This window comes from Eulemur rufifrons, chromosome 2 (genome assembly GCF_041146395.1).
Source record: "Eulemur rufifrons isolate Redbay chromosome 2, OSU_ERuf_1, whole genome shotgun sequence".
Taxonomy (NCBI): Eukaryota; Metazoa; Chordata; class Mammalia; order Primates; family Lemuridae; genus Eulemur; species Eulemur rufifrons.
This window is the reverse complement of record NC_090984.1, coordinates 87,175,032-87,202,393: the sequence shown is the minus strand read 5'-3', so window position 1 is coordinate 87,202,393 and position 27,362 is coordinate 87,175,032. Positions and strand designations below refer to the sequence as shown.

Sequence of the window (27,362 nt, the reverse complement as noted above, 5' to 3'; positions counted from 1 at the left end):
GGTAATAAGAAAAAGACAGTGACAAATTTAAAGAGATATGCTATGTGAGACTAAAATAAGATTAAATGATACTCTTTACACACAGAATGGCTTTTGAATTTTTACCTGAATTCATTCATTAATGAATTTTAATTTAATAAAACACAAAAAGCAATATACTAAATTATCTTTAAAATTTAGCTGCAGACATTAAATGATCACAAAACACTATGCTCATCTTCGGAAGGTATCCCATCCACCTTAATATGCCTACTGACATCCTAAGCAAAATGTTATTGTAGTAGATTAACAAGCTTACTTAGAAAGTAACTCTAGAACAGAGATAAACACCTTGAATAGAATTATGCAGATCTTTATTAGTCAATAGGATAGTTCTGGTTAAGAACAGGTTACTATTTAAATAATTTTCCTTTGTCTCCATTGGCTGTTTCTTCAGGAACTTTATAGTTGTTTCTTAACATAGTGACAACACATGGTAGTAGGACCTTAGTACTGAGGTTTGGAAGAGCAAATAATTTTTATATTGCATGTCATCTGCATTCCGTTGGGAGCAGCTGCCCAAATCTCTCCACTGAGAAGGAGCCTGACCCTTATCCAGGAAGGTTTATATAGAAAAAGGATTGTGATTGATTAGCAATGTCTGCCACAGAGGCAGAAATGAACATGGTGGCAGGATGACCCAGGACTAGTCTAAAATAAGCCAAATTGACTCACTACTTTTTTGTGTTCTACTTATACTGGCATAAAATCAAAGGGTGAAAAAATTGGAGACATTAGCCTTTAAAATGTTCTTTCAAATTATATAAACTGAACACATTAAATCAAGTAAAATCATGGTTTCATTTAAGCTATGTTACTATTGTATAAATTCCATTTAAACATGAGAAAATACAGTAATAATCATCCATATGTTACTGGAGCAGGGGCTTTAGAATTCCAGATGTAATAATCAGAAGAAATTAGTTTCCGGTCTTAAAAAAAAAGAAAAAGAAAAAGAAATTAATTATAAGATTATTTTACCTTAGCATTAAAAATTCAACAAGAGAGCAAAAGTCATGATTTTTTGAAATTGCGGAATGTAATCATTTCAAGGCAATGCTTTGAAATATTCATTTTAATTCTACTTTATCAAGGCTTTATTATAACTTTTACTGCTTTACAACAGTAAACATTTGACCAATCTATCTTCGAGCTTGTATAAAATATCCCTCATTTATGCCATGCCAAATCTGCCAATTTTATCCTCACATTTTCCCCAAATTCTGTTTCTTGTAAACCATTACTTTAACTTCAAAAACATTAAAAAATTCTTTATTGGTTTCCCTTCTGTAACCTCTTCACCAGGGTCCTGATTCTGGTCTTGCTATTCTTTACTCATTGGAAGTATCAGAGAGAGAAATCAATAGCCAACTTTCTACCAACATTCTATATAGGTTGCTTCACTGATTTCTTATTAATAGTTCTGACTGAATTTAAGCCTTTTTAAAAATAGCTTTGTAACTTTGGACAAATGGCAACCTCTTTGAATAAAGTTTTCTGATTTGTAAAATTGAGATAATAATGTTCATTTGGAGTTAGACTCATGTAAATTCTTAGTATTATACATATATCACTAAAAATCTAATTCAGCCTTTTCTTCCTTTTTTCTTCATGCCCTTCCTCATAATTGAAAGAATGTAGGATATATTATCTTGTCTTTTTTTTTTTTTTTTTTTTTTTAAGTTTGAGAACCAAGTAACATTGAGAGGCAACAGGCCGTACTGTTAAGTGGAGAGGCTCTAGTGCCAGACTGCATGAGTTTGATTTCCAGTTCTGCCATTTACTAGCTATGACCCTAATCTCTCTGTTCCATTAGTGCCCTCATCTGTAAAATGAAGATAACAACACTTACATAGGGTGCTGTGAGGATTAATGAGTTAATATACATAAAACACTTAGAATACTGCCTGGCACATAGCAAGCAATAAACATAAGCCATTATTATTTAAATTAGCATTATTGTCACTAAACTATTTTCAGAACTAAGTTGTATATTATGAATATAGATTTTTATTGTCAAGATGAGGGCATAAATAAAGGTTTTACACAGTTGCACAAACTGGCAGCCACGTTCTGGAAACTGATAGACAAAAGAAAGAAAAGACTGGTCATAATGATTTATTTAAAATGAGCTCTTTCATTCAATACATTTTGTATTAAGAAGCAAGTATATTACTAAGACTTTCCATCCTATATTATGCTTTCTGAAAATTACTGCAATATGTTTAGTTAATATTAATAAAATACTTAAAATATTTTAGGTACACCTAAAGAGACAACATATTTCCCACAGACAATCTAAAACATTGGTCTGTTTGCATTCAGTATCTCATAGACACAATCCAAAATATTGGTCTATTTGCCTTAGACAAAACCACTGGCTTGTCTATTATAGCCTTCATAAAAAAGCAAATGCATTAGTAGTACTCTTTTACATTTATGCTTTTAAAAAAAACAACAAAAAGTGATATAAAACAAAACTGAGAAAGCCTAGGGAAGTAAACAATATTGGCTTATTCTGGTTACATTACATAGAACTTATTATTGCCATTCACAATTAATTGCTTAGAATTCCACAGTTCTAAGTTCAGTAATTCTCTTGAAACATTCAGGTACAGAGTCCTGTCTGATTCTTCCTATTTTACAGATCCTAATCCTTACTTTAAGAAATACTTATCTAAATATAACAGTTTTTATAAATTGGGATTATTCTTATCTAAATATATAATAGATTTATTCTCCTTAATATATGAGGCAAAAAGTTTCTGCTAAAATTTAGCTAACTTTATCTCATGCTAGCTACTTCTCTGTTCTATGTCATATACATGTATTTGATCTGATTTAAATAATTTTGAATGCATTTATAAGTTACTTTTTGTTTCCCTATATTTTCATTTGTTTCTCATATATATGTACATATATATATATATTCTTAAACCAACCAATAAACACACTGAAGGCAGGAATATCTTTCTATTGCTCTCCGATTGGTAGAATAGAGAAGGCACTAAATTATGCTTATTGATTACATTTGCTAAAAATACTTTAAATTTTAAATAATCACCATATCTAACATCTCCTGAATCCATACTATATGCTAAAACATCATGTTAAGTGCATGCAATATAATCTTTTTTAAATCTCATAACAATTCTAAGGAAAGGAACACTATTATTTCCATTTTATAGATGAGGAAACTATAACTTCAAGAAGTTTACTAACTTGCCCAAAGTTACACAGCTAGTAAAATGTCTGAGTCAGACTCAAACCCCTGTCTGTCCAACACCAAAATCCCTGTGACCCAACTCTAAATAAAAGAGTTTATTATACCCAGAGAAAAACAAATCCAACTTTACACTAAAGGTCACCTCTATCTCAATCCTTGCTCACCCAGACCATTTTATAAATAGGAGAAGGCAGAAGGCAGTGTAAAGTATACAAACTGTTATGCACGGTGGAATCAGGCCAGAATTTTATAAATCGAAATTACTCTCCAATTTCTAAGTTCAATTACGTTATAATTTTTACTTTAGGTAATAACTATGTAACACCATCTTAATTCCCTTAATTTATTCTGAATCCGTATAACTTACGTGCACTTATTTTTGGTTTTCCTGATGCAAACACTTGAACTGAATGTTGATCTGCGTAACACCCAGTGAGTGTATAATCTAAGATCCTAAAATGAAGCTAGAAAAAGGAGAGAGATATATCAAGTTGAGGAGATTATGTAAAAAGGATGGTTACATTTTTTCTCTTGACACAATTTTAGGGAATTTATCTCACACAGTTCACAAAATAAAAATCACAAGTATTAAACATGAATTGTGTGTGTGTGTGCAATCACATACATATATTATGTGTACACACACTTTTATCCTCTTTGCATTAGGGTCATTTCTTTTAAGTTTGTAACTTTGAAGTGCTTAACACATACCAGGCACTTCACTAACATGAATACTAATCCATACTGCAAGGTACCCCTTTTTACAAATGAGGAAACTGAGGTTCAGAGATAGAGGCAAACAGCATCCCAGCATGTACGTTGCAGAGCTGGCATTTGAACTCAGACCTGACTCCAAAGGCTGGTGCTCCTTCCCCTGTGCTGTCTAGTATACTGCATATTCTCTTCTATCCCTACAGCTATGTGGTTATGATATACTTCAGATCATAATTCTTTTACAGGCAGGAACAGAACGTAATCACCTTCTAGCAAAACATGAAAATGTAATTACTAAAACAGAAATATCAGTTTACCTTGTGTTACCATGCATTCACATGAACTATAAAAAGGTCTGTTTTATGGAGCTCCAGTCTCCTTTTGCTGTGGTTCTCCTCACCTCTGCTGCTAAATGCTCCTGATTTAGCAACATCCTGATATCTTTTCTGTACTTTTTTCCTCCTATCTCTCCCTTCCCTGCAATTTTTTCCCATTTCCTAACTTTTTCCTTTAACTGTGAAACTAACTGATCACATGCATAGGATGTGATTTAGAATGTGATGTAACTTTCAGATCTCAGCAATGTTTTTCCCTATTGCAACTCAAATTATCTCTGATAGTAAAGGGTTTTTGCTTGCATGTTTGGTATAATTCTGAATGCTGGAAGTTATGACAAGGTTGATTTCCACTTGACTGAGATATTATAAAACTCATTTAGTCAATGAATGAATATAAATAGGTAATGCATGCCTTCAATGAGACTGTAACTAGTTAGGTGATGGAAATGAATAGAAAAATCATAACTCCTACCTTTGAAGGACATACAATGTGTTAACACCTCACATTTTTTCTAAAAGATATCGGAAGTAGGAATTTTTATCATAATCCTTAAAACAAAGCTTGTGGACACAGGTGAAGCCAAGGTAGAAAAAATGAATTATCACCAGTATTCTTCTGACTTCACTACCACTTCCCCCAAATTGTCTCTGTGTATAGATTCCAAACTTACTTCTTTGTTTTTTTAATACCATTCTATTTAGGTTTTCCTACTACCTTTCTGATCACTCCTTCAATTCTCTCATTGCTTTTTCTGAATCTTCCCCATATTTTCTCTTATCTTTTTCTGATATTATTCATTTCTACTGCCTCAATTGTTTTCTTTCTGTGGCTAAATCCTAATTCCTTATATATAGCTGAGCTCTCTCTTGAGAATCAAGCTTTAGGTTTTTTAGCTACCCACTGGATACTTACATCGGGATATGTTGCTATTACCAGCAACAAATATGATACGAAACTCATTCCCTCCCAACTTTCTCCATATCAGAATTTTCCTTTAAGCATATTCATCTACTCAGCAAATACTTGTGTGCTAAGTACTGGACTAGATGTTTTGGACAAAACAATGAATGAATGAAATTCACATGTCTCTACCCTCTTAGAGCAACAAGTTTGGTTTAAATTACATACTTTTTTAAACAACACCATCTTTGACTTATAATTATTTTTATCTCTTCATTTAATTAGTGGTCAAGGCTTTACTTTTATCATGGCTCTTGCAGCAGTCCCTTACTTTTTCTCCCTTCCTTTCTCTTTCTGCTGACACTACACTAGCTTGGCATCGTTAACTTATTATTACCATTCATCTGGAATATTAATACAGAGCCATAAAATGCTTTGTCTCTAGTTTATTCACTCACCTTCCTCATACTCATTCCAGATTGATATTCACAATGTACCACTTTGTGGAAGACTACCCCCCCCAAAAAAACTATATTATCAACCAAAGGAATAAAAGTCAAATTCAAATCTTCTATAATCCAAACCAAAATTACCTATCCAGCTTCATATAGTACTACTGTTTCTAGTACTGGTTCCTAAGCATGCTTTGTTTATACTCCTTCAGTCTTTTAAATCATTTCTTTACCTAAACAAATGTTGGTCACTCTTCAACTCATGCTTATCTAGGCCTTGGAGTTTTGCTTAAACTCATCTCCACTGCAAAGCTTACCTTGACCGCTTGGGCCAGAACTGCTTACTCATTCCTTGAAACACCAAAAGCAGTTAGCATTGATAAATTACTGAGGTGTGTCATTGAAAAATCCCTAGAGGGCAAAGACTAAATCTCATATTTTTTGTATACAAATCTTGAATTTGATAACCAAGAACTAGGTAGAATTAGGCTAGTTGGGCTATTTAGGTTATACTTACCTGTTTCCCTTAAATTTTTTTTTTTAAGAAACTGGGTCTCACTATGTTGCCCAGGGTGATGTAGTGGCTATCCACAGGCACAATCACAGTGTATTATAGCATTGAACTCCTGGGCTCAAACAATCCTCCCACCTCAGCCTCCTGAGTAGCTGGGACTACAGGCATGTACCCTGTGCCTGGCGCCCTTAAATTTTTTTAATTATTAAGTGAAACAGAAAAGTGACTAGTACCGAACAACCTAAAAAAGGACTTAGCCCAGACAAAAAGAACAGAATCCCCCCCAAATTGGTGGAAAACATTAAAAATCAACTAGATGTACGCAATTTAGAAACAAAGGAAGGGATTCTATCATAGTGAGCCATATAAATAAGTTTACCTTTAAATATGCTGTACCTCCAATACAAATTGGGTCAAATGGTTGCTTCTCATGGCTCCTGGCTCCAAAAGTTACAGTTCCAGAAAGACTAATTTCCATTGATTTTGGGAACTTCTGGCCTAAAAACACAAATATACCAATCAACTATTCTAAATTAAGTAGATTCTACAGCAAATTAAAAAAAAAAAATCAATATACAAACCCTTGCTTACCAATAATCCAGACCAGTAAGCTTTTCTCTCTAAATACTTCAAGTTGGCCAAAACTAACTTTGTATTCCAAATGTGTGATTGGACCTCTTTAAAAAAGGAAAGGACAAAATAGAAAGAAAAAATAATCACAGATATAATAGTGTTAAGAGATTTAAGTTAAATCTTGTTACTGTTACTTAATTCAAGGACAGCAGAGCTATATTTAAGTTTGCATACTAGAACAGATAATGAATATTACATCTTCAAAAACACCACAAACCACATAAACATCTTTGGGGATGATATACATTTCATTATTAATTCTAAAGACAACTTAAAAATCATATAGCATGATTAATATAGTCACATGGGTTGACATAACATTTAAACTATAATTTTATTATACATTTAGTTTGAAACATACTTTGAAAAGAACTATGCTGGAGAGTAAAAGTAAAAGTGATGAGGAAGTAATCTTACAATTCACCAGGTTGTTGATAGTTGGGCTTGGCTTGTATGCAGAATAAAGAGAAATTGCTAGAAATAAAGCCAGGAGTAAAATAACCCCTAAGGAAGCTACATTGGCTTAAGTTTATAATTAACTGGCAAGTTTAAGCAGAAAAATGAAGACATATATATCAGCAAAGAGATTATCCTTATGACTACGTTTTGGTTCAGAATCAGCATTCACTTAAATAACACAAAATTAGTTTGAACTTAAAAATAAGGTAAAAAACAAAAACAAATAATTTATTGTGGGGCACTGGGAATGTACTAAGACAGAAATCATGGCATCATGTTATTTTATTCCTACCTATTATAAAAAGGTATATGAGCTTCACAGAATTCAAAATTATTTTTCACACTTTCATGAAGTTTTAAATTAACTGTTATTCTTAGCTGTATTTCTTCCTCTTTCACTTGATAAAAACCCAAAATTGGTGGGACAGGGACCTGAAAACAAAGATAAATAAATTTTTATATAATTCTCAAGTTAGTGGGTCTAAAATAGCAATAGTGAGAAAAGAGTCTTGCAGTAATATAGTCATCATATATAGATATGCCTTTAATGACTCATGGGTTACTCCAAGTTGTTTTGGTAATAGCACTGATGAATTTATGTTCATTCTATGGGATCTATATTCTGTTCTCAGAGACGAGAAAAGGGCTTTACAAAGGTATACAATATATTCTTGTCTCTACTCTTGCTTGTCCAGGCTCCCCTTCTCCAGGTTCTCTGACGTTCACTAGACATACTGATCATTGTCACCCTGCCCGCAGTTCCCGCTGCTCCATTTGTACCTGTGACTCCCCCAAGCCCCTAGCTCAGCAGCAGTTTGCTCCACTGGTCATCAATAACTGACTGAAGGGAAAACAATCTGTAGGCTGAGGTGAGCCAATCATTCTTTCTGATATAGTTGAAATAAGACACAGAGAGACTCTACTTATACAGTATAGATCCTAGAGCTGTAAGGTCGTGTGCAAGCAGAGAAAGCAGGCTGAAAGAGGAGACTGAGAAGCAGAGAAGAGACAGACAATGTGGATCCTCAGTATAGACTGATTTTTTCTTTTTCTAGTCCCAGTCCGACCTGGGTGTACTTCTTTTCTTATCCTTGAGTGACAATGAGATTGCCTGTTGCATTCTCAAAATAAATTCCCTCTACATAAGTTACCTTGAGTAGGTTTTTCCAACCTACTAATTCACAACTAGGACAAAAGACAAATGGTATAGTACAAAAAGGTTTAGGAGTCTAGAAAATTTGGGTTCAAATTCAGGCTGTGCCACTTAACAGTTAATATGATTTATTGCAAGTCACTTAACTTCTCTGAGACTCTCCTCATAGTAAAATGGGGATAATAATAGCTTCCTTGAGAATTGCTAAAGGTACTGGAGAAAATACATGTTAAGTGCCTACGACAATGTCTGACACACAGCAGTTATTCAATAAGCAATCAATAGCTAATAGTAACATTATCTATTTGTAACTCAGGTTGCCTGAGATTACAGGTATTTTATGTTCATGGTTAAAACCACGACTAAAAGTCATGCCAGGATCTATCCTATGGCCATGGACTCCTTATTAGAGAACATTAAAAAAATAAATTCAATGACTTTGAAAACTATTTACAAATAGTTACAGACATTAGAGACAAGAGGTATCCTTTTCAAAGAACTAAATCTTCATTTTCATTCATCAATTATTGTCTGGTATATAACTCAGGAAAAGTTCTCATTTGGACCAACAGTACAAATGATTTGTTTATCAACAGTATTTAAAGATTAACAAAGTCTCAACTTTCCCAAAGGTGTTTACCTGGGAAGTGTAGTAGCATAAGTTGAATGACTCTAAAGGTGGAGTAAATGGAAATTTGTAAGGCCCACTAAATGCAGAATCATCCATTGCATCAATGCTACTAGAGGTCAGAATGGCAGAGTCAAGAGAAGTCACACAAGGATGAACTAAAACATCTTGAAGTGGAGATCCATTGGTGGGGAGACTCAAGCTGATGGTAACATTTGGCATGATTCCTTCCAAATCACACTGCAATATAAACAGAAATGGATATTACCAACATCTTAGAAGCAAATATCTGATTGGGGCTTTTCTGAATTTATCAAAGTCATTTTCCTCAACCTAATTCACTTTCCTCTCTAGGTACTGTTCTCCTTGCTTTCTATGTTCTGATTAATGGTTTTTTATCATATTTCAGACACCTAGAGACCAGAAGAACCTTCGGAGACCCCTATGTTTACCTCTAAAACTCTTAAAAAGATATTTTAAATCCACTGACTTCTCTTTATTTCTGTTGCAACCATACTGGTACATGCCCTTACAATTTCTGTCACAGCCCTCTAAGCATATCTAGACTTGCATTCCTCTAATCAGTCCACCTTCTACCAATGCTGTAACTATCTAAATGAAACATAATTTTTGTTATATTGTATCCATGCTCAAATCCTTTCAATAGTTCTCCTTTGGTTGTGTATTACTTTTTAAGCCTTTCATTGTTTGGCTCTCATCTACTTCCTTAATCATTTTTTACCCTGTAACTTACAGTGTAGACATATTGGATTCTTGCATTTCTTTGAATAAATCATAGTCTTATACTTCCATATACACCTCTGCATGTGCTATTCCCTCCAGCTACATTGTTCTTTTCTCCTATAAACTCTTTCATTCTTTGTGTCTTAGCTTATTTGATGTTTTGTGTGAAGCCTTACATTTTGTATTATCACCTCCACATTCCTTTGCCAGACAGAGAAACTCAGCATCTGCTTTCCTATGTGGTTTGAGTTATTTTGCCAATGATAGGTACTCATGACAGATTCAGAGGGGAGAAGGTAAGGGGAAGCCCTTATTCTTGGGAGGTCATGGAAGCCAGATATCACAGCTTCGCAGACCTGTCCTTGAGCTTCTACTTTAAGGCTGTGGTGGCAACATGCAGCACTTTCACAAACCTTTCCTTGAATTCCCACTTTGAGGTTTTAACAGACAGACATGGCAGCTTCTCAGACTTCTCTGTGAACTCTGGTTTCTCATCTACTCCAGACTCCAGATTTCCAGATTGAAGTAATTAGTTATTGTTTCTGGAAGGCTACAGTTAGAGGATCAGAGACTTATTCCTTCAGCAGCTCTTGAGGAAGCCCTAATTACTATATTAAATGCCTTTACTACCATAAATTTATTTATTTTTAGAGACAGGGTCTTGCTTTGTTGTCCAGGCTGGAGTGCAGTGGCTATTCACAGGTGCAATCATCATAGCGTACTACAGCCTTGAACTTCTGGCCTTAAGCAATCCTCCCACCTCAGCCTTCCCAACCTTCCAAAGTAGCTGGACTATACCACTATAGCCAGCTTTGTAGTGGCTTTTTCTTACCCAACCAGACTTGATATAACTTATACATATCAACAATTTACATGTATGTGGGTAGTCAGGGTCTTCCTTTGCACAACTCTAACTTGACATTTACCTCTATTAAAGCACTGGATCAAACTGGCTAATTGAGCCATATAAAGATTATTGATATGTTTTGTTTCACTAGACCTGCATGATATTTTAAGAGTTAGTGGAACTCAGGAGGTATAACGCTTAGCTCCAAATGCACTATCATATATAGAGTCTGCACCGTACATTAACTGTCTGCCACCTACAAGTGCTTGTCTGTTATATTTTTCTTCGTATCTCTAGTGCCTAGCATATTTCTATGCATGGGAAACAATAAAAAATGTTTGCTCAGTGGGTGTCTTTTTCTAATTATGGACCCTACTTTTGTTTTTTTTTATTTCTAGTATGAAATGTTTCACTTTTTCATATCTTATCTACTGCTTGACATGTGTGAATTCATGAATGTATCTGCTATACAATGTAAGCACTTACAGAGCAGACAGGCATTGTGAACAGTATCATGTACAATTAGTGCCTTTATAAGGTCTTTTGGTGGCAATTACAATAATGTCAATCACATTTGAAGATAAATATGCCAAATAACCTTACTAAAACTTACAAAAATATTTTAGTGTTTCAACTTTTAAACCATCTGCCGCTTTCTATATGTGAACTAGTAGGAATAAAAAGTAGGTTTTTTTAATAGATATTTATAGAGATAAGTGAATATTAATAGCAAATACTATTAAAATTTTAAAGTATTATTTACTTATACTTATTAAATTATCCTCTAACAATCTACCATTTTTAAAGGAGTCAGAAAAACAGAAATCATTATGGAAACTGCCAATGAATTATTCACTATCTGGACACCAGATCATGAGCCATTTACTAAAGGATGAGGATATCCATTCTAAAAGGAATCTGTGTACTACCCTTTAAACCAATCTGGTATATGAAATTCCAGACATTAGAACTAGGAATGTTAAAAAAATCTAGGAATTATTAAAAAAGAAGGCACCTAAGAGCTTATCTCATTCAAAAATGAGAAAAGAGTCATGAAGTTGTATGACTTTTGCAAAGACACACAGAAAATGAGTGGTAGAGGTCTAAAACTTTAGTCCACTAGCTTTTGGTTCACCAGGTTTTCTACTAGAGTAAGATAAAATAAAGATAATCATTTCCATTTACAATGGGCCTCACAATAAAACTCCTTTAAATATTAAGTTCCTGAAGTACTTAAAAAATATTTGGCTAACAGTTATACTATTTACATACAACCTTAAAGAAACATTTAGTGTGTAGGTTAAGGTATACCTCCATCCTTTTTCTTTCTTAAGAAAGTTTTCTAAAGAAGAAAGTTGTCCCTCACAATAATCTGTATCAGGACTAAGAGGAGGTATCAATCTGAAATTCCCATAAACAATAAAATAGAGTCAGCCTATCAATGAGCAGAGACATTTAAATATCATGATATTAACATATTCTCTGTTTATTGCCACAGAAATGGTGAGTTTTCCTATTTTTATTTCACTGAACTTATGAGAGAAAAGAGTCAACTACTTTAAGACTTAAGAATGACATAATCCATGAACGCCTCAATTTTGGAGCTATTTACAGTAGTTAATTAATAAAATGATTAACTGGAATATATTTTTGACCATGACAGAAGTGAGTTTAAAATAGAAACAAAAACCTTCAGTTCAATTTAAGGTTAAAAAGGAAAATAAATTTGTCTGTCAGGACTATTCTAATTCTCTGAAATCTACTTTTACCTATAAGATTTATACATAGCCATGCAACATTAAGTTTGATATATAAAAAGTATACATTTGTAAGTGTAGAGAATAAAGGAAGATAGGAAAAAAAAGACATCTGAGAATACTATTAATACACACTTGTAGAAAGCTTACCTGGAGGATTTTTGATCATTATTCGACATGGTATTACTCACTGCTAACTGTACTGTTATGTCCATTGTCTTTCCTATTTTCTAACCTTAAACCAGAGAACCCTAAATCAACCTACTGACTTTTTTAAACAAAACAAAAGCCCTAGGTCAGGCACGGTGTCTCAGGCCTGTAATCCTAGCACTCTGGGAGGCTGAGGCAGGAGGATCTCTTGAGCTCAGGAGTTAGAGACCAGCCTGAGCCCTAAGCAAGAGCAAGACCATGTCTCTATTAAAAATAGAAAAAATTAGCTGGGCATGGTGGTGTGCGCCTGTAGTCCCAGCTACTTGGGGGACTAAGGCAGGAGGAGGCTGAGGCAGGAGGATCACTTGAGCCCAGGAGTTTGAGGTTGCTGTGAGCTAGGCTGACGCCATGGCACTCTAGCCCAGCAGACAGAGCAAGACTCTGTCTGGAAAACAACTACAACAACGAAACAAGAGCCCTTCAAAATGATTCTAGATATCATGTCAGAGATTTGTCAATTTCACTCCTTCTAAAAAAAAAAAAAAAAATGGAAAACAGGTGTGACAATTTAAAAATATGTTCACAAATTCTTTGACACTACTCTTTTCAAAAGGTAGAACCTAATTCCATGCCCCTTGAATATGGACCACTCTTAATGACTTGCTTCTAATGAACAGAAAATAGTGGAGGTGATACTATGTGACCTCCAGTCTATGTAATAAAAAAGAATAGCTTCTGCCTGTCTCTCCCTTTCTTTCTCTCAGATCATTCGATTTGAGGGAAGCCAGTCACCAAGTTATAAGGTCATTTAAGTAGCCCGTTGAGGAGGCCATGTGGAAAAGAACTGGGGCCACCCTCCAATAACCACCAACTTGCCAGTCATGTGACTGAGTTAGTTACCTTGCAAGTAGATCTTCCAGCCACAGTCAAATCTTCAGATGACTAACTGAAATCTTGACTGTGGTCTCATGAGAGACTCTACACTGGAAGTTCCCAGCTAAGCTGTTCCTGAAGTTCTGACCCACAAGAACTATGAGAATAATAAATGTTTATTTGAGGGTAATGAGACAATTCATTACATGGCAACAGATAACTAATATCATTGGTAGGAAATGCAAAAAGATAACTAAAATTTCATACGACTGTAACATCCAAAGACTGATGTTTAAGACAAAAATCAAGAATGTTATTTAAAATACAGCTGGCAAATTTTACTTTTCTCCATATACGTTAAATGGTATATAAAGCAAACAGCAGAGAAAACCTCACCTTGCAAGTCACTGTTCCAACAACTTGCCACGTATCTGCTATATCCTGTTTATCATATTGCATGGATTTTACCTTTTCAGTAATAGAAATAGAAACTTGTGGTTTTCCTTTGTATGTTCCAGCTTTCCAGGCTGGCTGTTTCTGTGGCTGAGTCACAGAAGCAAAATGGATATTATCCAGTGAATTCTGTAAGTTGGCATCTAATATGGTACCAAATGGACAAGCCTGTAGAAGCAGGTCAGGCAATTGGCTCAATTTTATACTCAGCTCAGTGTCATTTTTTTGACCAGAGTAAAGAAAATCCTGTATCCCAAAAAGAAGTTCAAAGCCTTGTGAAATTCCACTGATGCTAATTAATGGTGGACGAGGGGACAGAGTCTGTTCAACTAGTGGAACACAAGCGTATATCATGCCATTCTTCAGAAAAGCAACAACTGGCCAGAGTTCTTCACCTCCTATGGGGAGTCCGTAGATGGATGTTTTATTGATGCGTGAACAGCTATCACGACTCTCCACGAAGTCCTTATCATCATCCAATAATCTAAGTTCAAAGAGTAGTGCTTTCAGAAATGGACCATCTTCAGGAATAGACACATAACTTGCTCCATTGAAGACTCTGGCTCGTTTTTCAACAGTTGGATAACGTCTGCATTTTATGGAAACAGAAAGATTATTAATGATTCTTCCAAACAAAACAAAAATGAAAGAATTTTAAAAAAGGCCAGGACACAAGGGAAACAGTAACAATAAAACAAACACAAATAAATACTTACACACACCCACAAAAGCCAACAACCAAAAAGTATTATATTACATGTTAAGTTCCTACTGGCGTACCTGTTTCATACTTGGTATGTTAGCTATTATTGAAAATGTTTAATTCAATTTAGTTATTTAATTTTTTTTTTTTTTTTTTTTTTTTTGTTGAGACAGAGTCTCACTTTATTGCCCAGGCTAGAGTGAGTGCCGTGGCGTCAGCTTAGCTCACAGCAACCTCAGACTCCTCGGCTTAAGCGATCCTACTGCCTCAGCCTCCCGAGTAGCTGGGACTACAGGCATGCGCCACTATGCCCGGCTAATTTTTTCTATATAGATTTTTAGTTGTCCATATAATGTCTTTCCATTTTTAGTAGAGACGGGGTCTCGCTCAGGCTGGTCTCGAACTCCTGACCTTGAGCAATCCACCCGCCTCGGCCTCCCAGAGTGCTAGGATTACAGGCGTGAGCCACCGCGCCCGGCCTAGTTATTTAATTTTTTACGTAGGTAGAGTACATGATTCTAATTCAAAAATCCTTGTCTCTCAGCCACTGAGATCCCATCTTGGTCAGCAAGACGTGGATAACTGGACCATTTTAGGCATCTTTAAAAATTTTTTTTTTCTGATTCCATCTTAGTAGAGTATGACCAAAGAAGTAGTTCAATTTAACCCTCTACAATTTTAGATTCAGTAGTTGAGATGCTACAATTTTAAAAGGAATGTTCCATTCTACTTAACCTACAGTGAATAACAGACACCCTGAGTCTTCTGGCCAACCCCTACAAAAATACGGAAGATCATTTTAGTAACAATGGTTTATCTCTATGGCCTTGGAAAATACTATTAGGTAATAAAAAAGAATAAAATCTGAATAATCCTTTATGATTTGCATGTTCTGGGTTGAATAGTAAGTCACTAATTCATCGTTTTTCTCTCTTTTTACTCATTTACTGAAATCTGTTAGACTGTACTTTCTTAGTTCCAAAAAGTGTGCTTTTCCCTATTCCTTCTCTTTCCATTCTACAGTCCAGAACAAAGTCATCTATTAGCTTATAACTTTTGAGTAAGTCACCTAACTTCCCTAAGCCTATTTTCTTATTTGTAAAATAAAATAAAGGGGTGGTAGTTCTTGTCAAGGGTTAAAAACACACCTAACTAGAACAGTTTTTTTAACTAATAAAATATTAATGTTTATTAATGACTTTTCAAAATAAAAATAAGAATGTATTCAAAGTTATTCAAGTATAAGTAAACCTCACTCATTTATATTCTGCTGCATTTTCTTGTTAAAGAATGGGGAAAAATTAGCTAGCATACCAGTTACAGCCAAGCAGGTAAATGCCATTTCTTTCTCTAAGTCTCTGGATAAGAATAGGAGAGAACTTTGGACTAACTCTAGTTCAGTGTCTTATTCTCTAGTTAACTAAAGGATAACTAAAGTTCTTAAGTATAAAAATTTCATGACTGATTGTAAAGATAAGAAGTTAATCTGGGACCTTATACAATGCCTCAATATGTGCTCAATATTTTGTTGGAGGACTCAATCTGTCATTTCAAATTTATTCTAGGCTTTTCTAAAATAGAACTCAAATTTTAAATGGCCCTACAACTATGAGGTACAATACCAACCTAAGCCAGACTTAAGCTGATGCTATTACTATCTAGTCAACAAACCTTTAAACCAGGATCTAAACCAAGCTTTATTGTGGGAAATAAGTAGTTAGATAGAGGTGAGATCATTTGCCTTTTTAAATCTTAAATACCAGCCATTAGCCTTTGGCATATATATGGGTAATATGTCAGTGCATATCAGTTTAGCCCTAATACCAGCTCTAAGAGGTAAGACAAGTGAAAATAATAAAACTTAACTAATTCATTCAATGATACAGAATTAAAGTGAATTACCTGAACCCAACTTGCTGCCTCCATAGAGATGCTGAAAAGCCCACCCAAACATATCTGAATTTTTCTGAAATATTATCCTGAGCACAGTGGGAAAACATTCTGAAACCTAGAATGAATTTTTCAAGCAAATTATTTTTTTAAGCAATAAAAATCTCAACCTCTATGAGATATTAAGATAATCTACAAGGCAACAGATATAAAAACAGTATACTATTGGCATAAGAAAGACAAAGTAATAGAACTGAGACAGACCAATGTTTACATGGGGGACATAATAAATTTTTATCAACAGCCCATAAATTAATGAAGAAATGATATACTGCTTGAAAGATGATGTTAGGAAAACTGGCTCACAGTATAGAGAACAAAACAGGATTCCTACTTAGTACCATATTCAAAGATGGACTACAGATGGATTAAAGACTTAAATATAACAGATAAAATTGTAAAGTTAAGATACTGTCAAAAGATATGTTTGGGAAATAATGGCAGAAAAGACTTCAACAAATTTCCAAAAGTGCTAACTACTTTCATTGCATCAAAAACAGTGATTTCTGTTTAATCAAGGGCAAAATAAAGTTAACCGACAATGATAAATTAAAATAAAATATCTATAATATCTAAAAATGATATAGGACTAATATTAAGCATACACAAATAAACAGGAAAAAAACAGCAACTTTCAAAGAAAAAAAGAACAGAAGATATGTACAGGCAATTCACAGAAGAAGAAACTCAAAGGACTAACAATCATTGCTACATAGAAAAATGCAAATAAAAAGATATCCTTTATTGGCAAAAATTAGAATCTAAGTGTTAGGAGAATGGAGACACAGGAACTCTCACTCATTGCTAGTGAGTGTGTAGATGAGTGACAGCATTTTGAGGAACTAATTATTTGGCACTATGTAGTCAAAATCAGCATAGATTTGTCCCCATGGACCTGCCTGAGGATGTCTACTTCAGCAGTTTCTGATGGCTGAGAACTGGAGGCAACTTGGAAGGCCATCCCTGGGGAAGGGGATAGGTAAAATGTGGAGGATGTAAACAACCATGGAGTACTACAGAGCATGTAGAAGCAATAGCTTAGATCTGCACTGCCCAATGTGGTAGATATTAGCCACATGTGGCTATTCAAACTTAAATTAAAATTAATTAACATTAAACAAAATTAACAATTGAGTTCCTCAGTTACACTACCTAGAGTCCAAAAGCTTAATAGTCACATGTGGCTAGTGGCTATAATACTAGCCAGCACAGATTTAGAACATTTCCCCTTTCCATCATTGTAGAAAATTCTATTGGACAGTGCTGCTCTAGATGAACACAAAGTAACATGGATGCTTCCTGAACACAGTGCTGAGAAATATGATAAAGGTAACAAAAGGAAATGAAGTCTAAAGCACACTTAATTATATGTAATTTGAAAAATGCACAAATACATGCAAATAAAAGGATAACACCAAACATATAAGAGTTACCTGTGGGGGAGGAGGAGAACAGCAGTTAGAAATAGATAAAAGGGAATATATAAATAAAATGAGGGGTACCTTGAACAGGCTAATGGGGCTGATGAACCATGGACTAAAGAATATTATAATACTAACCTCCTGTACTTGAGGTCAGAAAACTACAACAAATGTAAGCCAGGAATCTTGGGGGAAAATGGCAAACTCCAACTCTGATGCCTCAGTAACAAAACTGTCTAGGTTGCAAAGAATGAGTTTTTCATATCCACATAGCCAACTTTTTATTTAAACATCCGTCTTTACCTGCCTCAATCTCAATTCTATTACACTACTTCACCATAAGCTTTCCTTCGGGAAGAATAAATTGTTGGCAAAAAAGGATTATCAGTGGCTACTGAGAATAAAGGTTGAAATAGATTACTCGATTGCCACTCACATTTCACAACGAGTTATTGTATAGTTCTCCTCACAGAGTTATTTTAATAAAATAGGGCAAGTTCTAAAAGTAGGACCAGATCAACTTACATCAATGAAAAAGGGAATACAATTACTATCTGATGATTTCTAGCAATGACACATATTGATAAGATGAAAGTAACAGTCACACAGCTCAAGAAGGATTTTTCAATAGAATGGATTAAAATGTCCTTCAATGATTTTATCAATGAAAGTACAAAAATCTAAAATGTTTAGTGCTCAATAAGTTTTCTTCCTCTTTGCCATCTCCATATAAATTCTAAGCAAGTGGAGTTCATTTTAAGATACAATAATACTAATACTAGAAAACATACACTGTGGTGCTTAATATGTGCCAGGCATCAATTTACTAAATTCTCACAGCATTATGAGATAGGACTACTAACAGACGAAACAGAAGTTAAGTAACTTGCCCAAGTCACGAAGCTATTCATGGCGTACCTGGGACACAGTGCATCACAAAACCATGCTACATCATCGACCCTCTGATCCATCCTCCCTGAGAATTCGGATTTGTATTTACCTGGAGAATCTCACGGTGCCACAAAGCGCAGTTCTTGGTTCGTGACTTATGAGCCACACTGCCCGCTGGGCCATGGTAAACCACTAAAGCATCAGCTCATCTCAACTAACGTCGCCACCAAGGAACAGCGAAGACCGGCTTTCTCAGATGAACTCTTACCAGAAGCCCCGAGCCTCATCCTGCGCCACGTACTAGTCAAGCTCAGCAGAGAAGCTAGCTCCTTTAGGCGAGGTGACTAAACCCTTTCAGTCACCCCCTCGTCGACACATACCACAGAAAGTTCTAAGAATCCCCACCCTGAGCCTTGAGGAATTTACTCATCCCCAGCAACCCCCGGACTTTCCTCCTCTAAAGTCTACTTCCGGGATGGTGGCCCGCAAGGATCAAAGTTTCTCATATAATCGAGCGACGAGCCTCTCTTCGGTTCGCCCGCTGCCGGCTTCCCTCGCCGGCCCCTCCCGACAGCCTCCCGGGCGCGCGCAGCTCCACTTCCGGCGTATGAGGCGGTGACAATGGGAGCGGCGCGGGCGGCGTCGGGAGGCAGCTGACAGGCGTCTGCAGCTTCGCTTCATGGCCGCTCTCCCGCCCCGCCTGGGCTCTGTGGGGAGTAGGGGAGCCCGTGGCGGCCTGGAGCCGGAGCTGGCGAGCCGAGCGGGGACCTGTGCGCGGCGCCTTTGAGGCGCAGCATGTGAAGCGGAGACGGCATACAGTGCGGGGCGAGCTTCTCAGCCGGCCGGGATGGCTACGACGGCCGAGCTCTTCGAGGTGGGTCCGGCGGCTCTTCAGGGAGTGGCAGGCCCGGGGGTTGCAGGCAGCGAGGTGGGCTGGTAGCGAAGCGGGCGTTTGCCCGCTGCCCTGGAGAAGCCCTCGGAAGAAAGGTGCGAGACCAAAGGGGTGGGGTGGTGACTCCGGTGTCCGCGCGGGCGGAGCGTGAAATGGGGGAGGGGTGGCTTTGGGGCAGAGGTGGGCAGGTCGGCGGGGAGGGGAAGCCGAATGTCCGAAAGCCGGAGGATTAGTTTTGTCTGCGAGGGCGAGAGGGAGATTCTCTGAGGTGCGGGCGTTGGAAGATGTCTACTCCGGATGAATAGTGGGAAGGGCTGATTCAGAACGGTAAAAGAGGAGCCAGGAGCCCCGGCTTGGGCGAGCCTTGTCTTGTCTTTTGGATCCGTGCGGCAGTATTCTAAGGGGGCCACCTGGGGATTGGGACTCTCGTTGTTGAGTAATTATTCCATTAGTAAATGTTAGAAGTGGCACTCATTTGCTTGTCACTTTACCCTTACATTTGAAAAGGCTTGGACTAGTTTTTAGGACAATAAAGGCCTACTTAGCCCTTGCGACTGAAGGGAGGCAAAACTAAAATGAATATGTGTTCGGATCTTAAGGAATTTAAGTGTATTGTAAAATAACACATAACTGCAAGCTGGAGAATCCTTAACGCGTGATATAGACAGTGAGCATTCTAATGTATTTCCTTGAGCGTTTTCAGAATCTAAACCTTAAAATTTAACTTAGTGAAGTCCATTATAAGAAGCTGTTGTATTTGAAATAAAAGAATAGAAACTCTAATTGGACCACAAAACAATGAAATATATAAAGCATCTCCGTCTGTGAGAGAAATGAAAACAGATGTGAAGAAAAAAGAAGGAAAGACCCTTTTTTTGTGTGTGCTTGTGTTTCACATTGAGTAACGAAAGTGTAGTAATTGAGAAGACTGCAATTGACAATAGAGAATTTCTTTGTAAGTGAAAATTGTATCTTTTTCGGCCTAAAATTCAGCAGTTTTTGTGGCTTAAAATTTGAATGCCACAGTTTTTAAAACAAATGGAACTTTACATTTGTTATTGTTACCACATTTTGGGTTTCAGCCAGCTTTTTGGATAGATAATGCTTTTGTTGAGAGAAAAACATATGCCATTGTTATAAGTTGTAATAAGGTAGTATTTGTGAACGATTATAATCACAAGAAAGACTTAAGAAATATTAGTTGTATTTTCTCAGATTTAAGTGTTGGGAGATATACTACATTAATTTCTGTAATTCCAAAATTGTCCCATTTGTTTGTTTATTGACACGAGAGCAGAGAGACATTCTTTTTGTTAAGAACTTTTACTGTGTCTCTGGGCACGATACTAAGTAGTGCTGTAGTTCCTTGTTTTATTTTTCACATCTTATAAGGCTAGAAAACTGTAAAGTTGTTTGAAATCTTTAATTACTAAATGCATTTCGTGACAAGCTAGTTATTAACAGAAAACTGTCATACTGTCATCCAGTTCATAAGGCACCATCTTTTGAGCTAATCCTGCTTGACAGTTGCACTTGTGTCTTAGACCATATTATGTATATTTTTCTTTAAATGTTTAACCACATGAATCCAGTAACTTATTTGAAAATATATTTGATTCCTGCTTACCCCCAGGGGGGAACGGGAGGTGGTGGAGAAATACATATTTTATTTTCTAGGGTCTTGCCATTTAATAACGTAGTTGAACCAAACTGGGGTTTAACTTAGTGACTCCAGTTACGTGATAGCCAGCCAGTAAGATTGAGGACAGAGACTGAGTCCTGTCGCCAGAGTGTTCTTAGAACAAATTTAAATATATTTATAGATCTTAACTCATGTGACTTTTTTCTTGACTTTATGTAGCTTGTTACTTCATTAAAATTAAAAGCATATTAATAGTTACGATTAAGTGTTAATGGTTATAGTTATGAACTGTATTTATCTTTTCTGGTATAGTTATGCGTCCAGCCCTACAGTGAACTCTGCTCTTGAATAAGTTTTCATTCCCAAGTGAAAAGTTGACCATTTTGCTTTAGATGGAGGAGAGAGAGGAACAAAAAAAAAAAAAAAAAAAAACCCCTCAATCACTGCTGCAATTTCCTGTAGCTCTGCCATGGGATCTAGGTTGTAGGACAAGTCAGGGAGTGTCTTTTGCCTGCTTCCCTTTCTTAGTCTCAGCCGAAGAACTGTGGGAAACAGAAGGCAGGATGTAGTCAAGGATATTGTGTTTTTATGCATCCTGATTTTCATGCACTATTAAGTAGAATTGTGCTTTCATTTTTCACATTGAAGAAGAGAAGTTAAATGAAAACAAAATTAAGCTTTGAACCCATGAAATTTCATTGTGTTAACTCTACCTCTTTTAAAATCTTTTTGTTGGTCCCATGACTCTTCCTTTTTTAATGTAAACAACTTCATACAACAAAATCAAACTGCAGTGTATATCCTCAGCACATGGAAATGATTTAGTAATATATGATTCACTTACTGTGATAGTGCTTATCCTGGAAATTGCCCAGAGTACTTTCTCAGTTTCAACCCTTGTTGACAGCTTTCTGAAAGGATTCATCTGCAGTGTTTTTAACACATTGACTGCCACACTGGCAAAAAATTTTTTTCCCTGGGGCCATGGTGTTTTATTATGAAAATAGAATCAAAACATCGAAAACAAAATGATCGTTTCTAATTTAATGAAAAATTTGTTATTTTTATTTTTTTCTGTACGTAAGTTATATGCAACTTGAAAATTAGTTCATGTGGCTCCCAAGGTAAAGAGATGTGTGAGTTACATATGCTTCACGAGGCCCTGGGCTCAAAACTAGCATGAGTTAAATACAACTCATGTGGCAGTTAATGTGTTAAATGATCCCCTCAGGGTGGACATTCTGACTAGGGATTCCTCTGAGGTGTGGATTAATTATATCTTCTATATATACAAAGTGGCTGAGGTGAGAAATTCTTTATATGTTGTAAATATTCTTCTCTTGCTGTACCACTGAGGATGCTGCCTTCTCATTTGCTACTTTTCTCTCCTATCATTCTTTAAGAGTCTTCCCTTTGCTCTGGGTAGGCTACGTTTATGGGAGATAATTAGGGTTAATTCATTTATTCAACAAATATTTGTTGAGTACCTATTAAGCTCAAGATAAGGTGTCAAAGTTAATGAGGCTATATGTCTGAAAGGGCATGCCCTAGAAATATTAGTCCTACAAAGTGTGCTGCAAAAATACCCCAAAAGGGTTCAGAGGCCAAATAAGTTATGGAAATGGGTACAATCATTGGAGATTTATAGCATACCTTAATATGTTAAAGATTTTAGAAGTTCATTTTCCACGCTTTTTTTGACCACAAGACTGTTTTACTTTCTACTGCTTGTTAATTTTGTGCATTATAAGGTACATACTTTGAAAATGTTGAATTAGACATAGAATTGTCCTTATTTCAAATAGAGTGAGAGCAGGTAGATATATATAACAACATAATCTAGAAATATAGTTATAAGTAGTGTCAAAGAGGTCTATAGATAAAGAGCCATAGGTGTTGAGAGGATGGGAAGATTACCTGTAGAATAAGGAAAGGATTAGGAGGTGGCATTTGAGTTATCTACAAAGGATACATAAGATTTGAGTTTGTGGAACTGGGTAGAGGGACTTTCCAGTAAAGAAGACAGTAAAGACCAAGACGTAAGGAAGGGTTGTAGGCCCTACAGATAAAGAGAGTGTTCATTTTGGTTGGAGTGTAGCACACATGAAGAGTAAGAGTGGCATATAAGGTAAATTGGGGTTTAATTGTGGAGGTCCTAAATGCCAAGATTGTAGGTTCAATTTTCTTTTCTTCCTGTAAATGTAGGTTTTTTTTTTTTTTGTTTTTTTTTTTATTGAGACAGAGTCTCACTCTGTTGCCCGGGCTAGAGTGCCGTGGCATCAGCCTAGCTCACAGCAACCTCAAACTCCTAGGCTCAAGCAATCCTTCTGTCTCAGCTTCCCGAGTAGCTGGCACTACAGGCATGTGCCACCATGCCCGGCTAATTTTTTTTTCTATATATATGTTTAGTTGTCCAGATAATTTCTTTCTATTTTTAGTAGAGACAGGGTCTTGCTCTTGCTCTTGCTCAGGCTGGTCTCGAACTCCTGACCTCGAGCGATCCTCCTGCCTCGGCCTCCCAGAGTGCTAGGATTACAGGTGTGAGCCACTGCACCCGGCCTAGTTTCCTTGATAATAGTGCCTGAGGTCAGGTAATTTGTCTGTGATAGAAGTGGCTATTTGACTTGCAAATTAGAATGTGAATATTCAAAAACACATTTCCCCACACAAACACAATTATGTATTCTTAAATTTTTCAAAGTAAGTTAAAAAAGCTATTTAAACAGATGTTGAAAATGGTATCTCTTGTTCATTCAATTAGCTACTTAAATATTAGTCAACCTGAGATACACAAGTAAGGAGTACCCCTTTACTTTCAAGGTGCTAAAATGCTTTTTGTTTTAACCATATTAATTGTTAAATAAATGTGTATAGAACGTGGCTACCAATTATAGTATCATGTATATGAGAATAGGTATTCATTCAGCAAATGTTTATTGAGTACCTTACTACCCTAGGCCAGACATCATTCTAGGTACCAGAATTAAAAGATGGTGAGTTAAAAATCTGGTCGAGAAAACACATGTGTTAACTGATAATTCAGTTCAGTGGGAGTACAGAATCTCTTCCTGGGATAATTAGTGTTGATGGATGAGTAGAAACTTTTCAAACAGGAGAAGAGCATTCCCAGGCAGAGAAAGATGACTCCAGTTTGTAAGGTGTGGTATGTTTAGGAGTAATTAAGAAGAGATAGGATGTATGTATGCATTTTTTAGGAATAGAGAGTGGTGGCAAGGGCATTGAGATGATGGGAGTTTAGGGAAAGTTTTGAAAAGCCTTTTTGTGGACCATGCTTACGGAGGCTGACCTGACTTTTTTGTGGCGATGGGGAAGGCCAACAATCTTAATGTTAATGTGAAGAATAGCCTTCAATGGGAAAAGATTGTTAGCCAGGAAAATAGGGATCATGGGGAATCTGTCATAGTTGTCATTTGGTAAGTGTTCCAGAATTGTCTGTCGACTGATTGATTATAGGCAATGGGGACAGAGAAGACAGGAAATTTGAGAAGATGTTTTGGAGGAAGAATCAAAAGAATTTGTTTACTGAATGGTTAATTCCAAATTTGTGAACTTTGGAAAGTAGGTGGTTGGTGATTCATTCAACGAGTTGATAAATTTAAACTGTTTAAGAGAATACTATTGAAAGAGTAGTAGCCATTTTAAAAACTTAAGTGCTAGCCACTTTCAATTTAAGTGGGTTGAGAATAATAGGCCTAGATTGTGGATCTATCAGGGAGGAAAAGCCTTCAGTCTTCTTAGTCTCGGTAGAGTGAGAAGAAATGATCCAAAAGGTTCATTTCATTACAGTGAGAGAGAATTACAAAAAGGAGCTGTGCAAGGTTGTTTTCCAGGATGGCCACAATGAGATCTACCGTGCTACAATGTGACGCTGACACCCCTTCCATAGAAAAGTAGGATCTATGCTCACTTTTTGAATCTGGACAGGCCTATCACCACAGTAGAAGTGATACTATATAGTGATTTCCAAGGTTAGGTCATAAAAGATGATATGTCTGGCCCTCTTTTAATAATCCCTTTTGTAATCTAGCAACTATACAAAGAGAAAGCCCAAGCAGCCCTTTGAAAGAACCAAGTCCCTTGTCCTTCAGCTCTGGCTGAACTCCCAGCTAACAGTAAACACCAGCTTGCCATCTTGGAAGTGGATCTTCTGGTCCCAGGTTGAGCAGCCCCAACTGATGTTACATGGAGCAGAAACCTGATTTCCCTGCTGAGCCCTCCCCAAATTGCAGATTTTTGACCAATATATGGTTATTGTTATTTCAGGCCACTAAGTATTGAGGTGGCTGTTCGGCAGCAATAGATAACTGGAATAGAAGCTGATCAATTTTGTATCTATACCAAGATTTAAAAGGCTTCTCTTGCTCTTAGTATAGAGAATGTAATAGAGGCAGAGGCAGATGCTTAAGAGTAATAGGTTTCCATTTAAGTATTTTATATTCTGAGGTCTCTAGTCAAACCAACTTGGAAGTGAACTTTTGGAATGAGCAAGTCTTACATTGAGGACAGTTTTATAGACTGCACATGTGCATAATTAGTCTAAAATACTGAATTCCTGGTGGGTTTAAGAAATTGAATAGTTGGGAAGATGTGTTAGAGAGATTTTAAAGATTAATTTGTTTTCTTAAAAGTGGATTGCAGTTTCATAGAACACCCTGCAAATGAACAAAAAACCTCTGAGTTAAAGTTCTAGTTAGTTGAGTGGTATATAATTTAAAAGTTTTGATTATTAAAAGTTTATATAAATAAGATATTTTAAAAACTTGAGCTAACTTTTCTGATGCTGTTTTCTTTCCTGGGAGTTGAAATATTAAAATAATAAGAGAATATAGTTATTTATATATCTTTGTTTATTCAGGATATAATAAACCAAACAAATGATTCCTTGCATTCACTTGTTTAATTTCATTCCTGAGGTGTATATTAAGTGCCTGTAAATATATTTAATGTGTAAATCTATAGATACACTTACTTTGATGTGAAATGCTAAGGCAGATTTTATTAGCTATATTAAGTGATAATTGTCATGGTCTCTATATAATTTTAAAAGTCACCATAATTGGAAAATCCTCTGGGTTAAAAAACTGGTTTAGTACTTTGATAGACTTAAATTTCATTGCCGCAGTTTCCTTATACATAAAAATGAGATGAAAGAGCTGGGCTAAGATGATATTTAAAGATCATTCTTACATTAAAAATTTTAAATCTAATTCTGTGATTCTGCTGAGACTGATATAAAAGGTATTGTAACATTTTGTTACCTTTCTCTTTTGGACATAGAAATCAGATATTACTTTACTGTCAGAAGTAAGATACATTCTATCCTGGGAGGAAATTTTGCTTAAGAGAATCTAAAATATTTTGTAAAATTGTAAAGTACCATCAATTCTGATAATATGATTAATTGGCTAATTATCTGAGTTTAAAGAGCTGACATCCCTTTTAAGATTGAATGTTACAATCGACTTTAATTTTAAAAGGTAAAATTATTTATCTTGTAGTGTTGCAGTTTTCAAACGTACTTTTTCAAAGTTTACCTTAGTTGTATTTGTGTCTTAATGTGATTTATCTTTCTACCTTTCCATACTTCCTTTGAAACTCATTTTGCAAAGCTGAGAGAAAACATTTTGTAGTGCTTTTCAAAAAAAATCAAGAGTCAATAAATATAACTTATTAATCTACAGGAAACACAAAGAATCTCACTGAAAATCAATTCAAATGGGGTTAGAAAGGAGAGGCCAAATGTAAAATTCATTATTTCCAGTGCCAGAATTGCATTAGATTCATATTTGGTTTCTATTAGAATCTTGGACTGACAGCACCATGTAATGCCTATTCTTTATTTTTGGATTGTAGGGTAGTGGTCCTGCCTTTTTGGTTTTGGCATGACATGATTTTCAAGATCTTCTGCAGGGGTTTCAGTCATGACTCCACCTAGCTAGTGTCTTGGTGTGCTCAGCATTG

The 27,362-nt window shown here is 36.0% G+C and overlaps 2 protein-coding genes across 2 annotated transcripts in view; one reads left to right on the top strand and one right to left on the bottom strand.

Annotated features, from left to right (window-relative positions):
* Positions 1–323: 323 nt before the first annotated feature.
* AP5M1 (adaptor related protein complex 5 subunit mu 1) lies at positions 324–19,339 on the bottom strand. The gene is made up of 8 exons (XM_069487254.1): positions 18,956–19,339; positions 13,825–14,470; positions 9,070–9,297; positions 7,569–7,708; positions 6,776–6,861; positions 6,564–6,682; positions 3,633–3,729; positions 324–971 (listed from the first exon to the last, which is right to left on the bottom strand). The coding sequence occupies exons 1-8, from the start codon at positions 19,027–19,029 to the stop codon at positions 901–903; spliced, it is 1,461 nt and encodes a 486-aa protein (XP_069343355.1). The 5' UTR covers positions 19,030–19,339; the 3' UTR covers positions 324–900.
* A 148-nt stretch (positions 19,340–19,487) lies between these two features.
* EXOC5 (exocyst complex component 5) overlaps positions 19,488–27,362 on the top strand; it is a 58,469-nt gene continuing 50,594 nt past the window's right edge. The window contains exon 1 of the mRNA XM_069464976.1: positions 19,488–19,720. Within this exon, the coding sequence (XP_069321077.1) occupies positions 19,694–19,720 (27 nt within the window). The 5' untranslated portion in view covers positions 19,488–19,693. The remainder of the gene's footprint in view (positions 19,721–27,362) is intronic.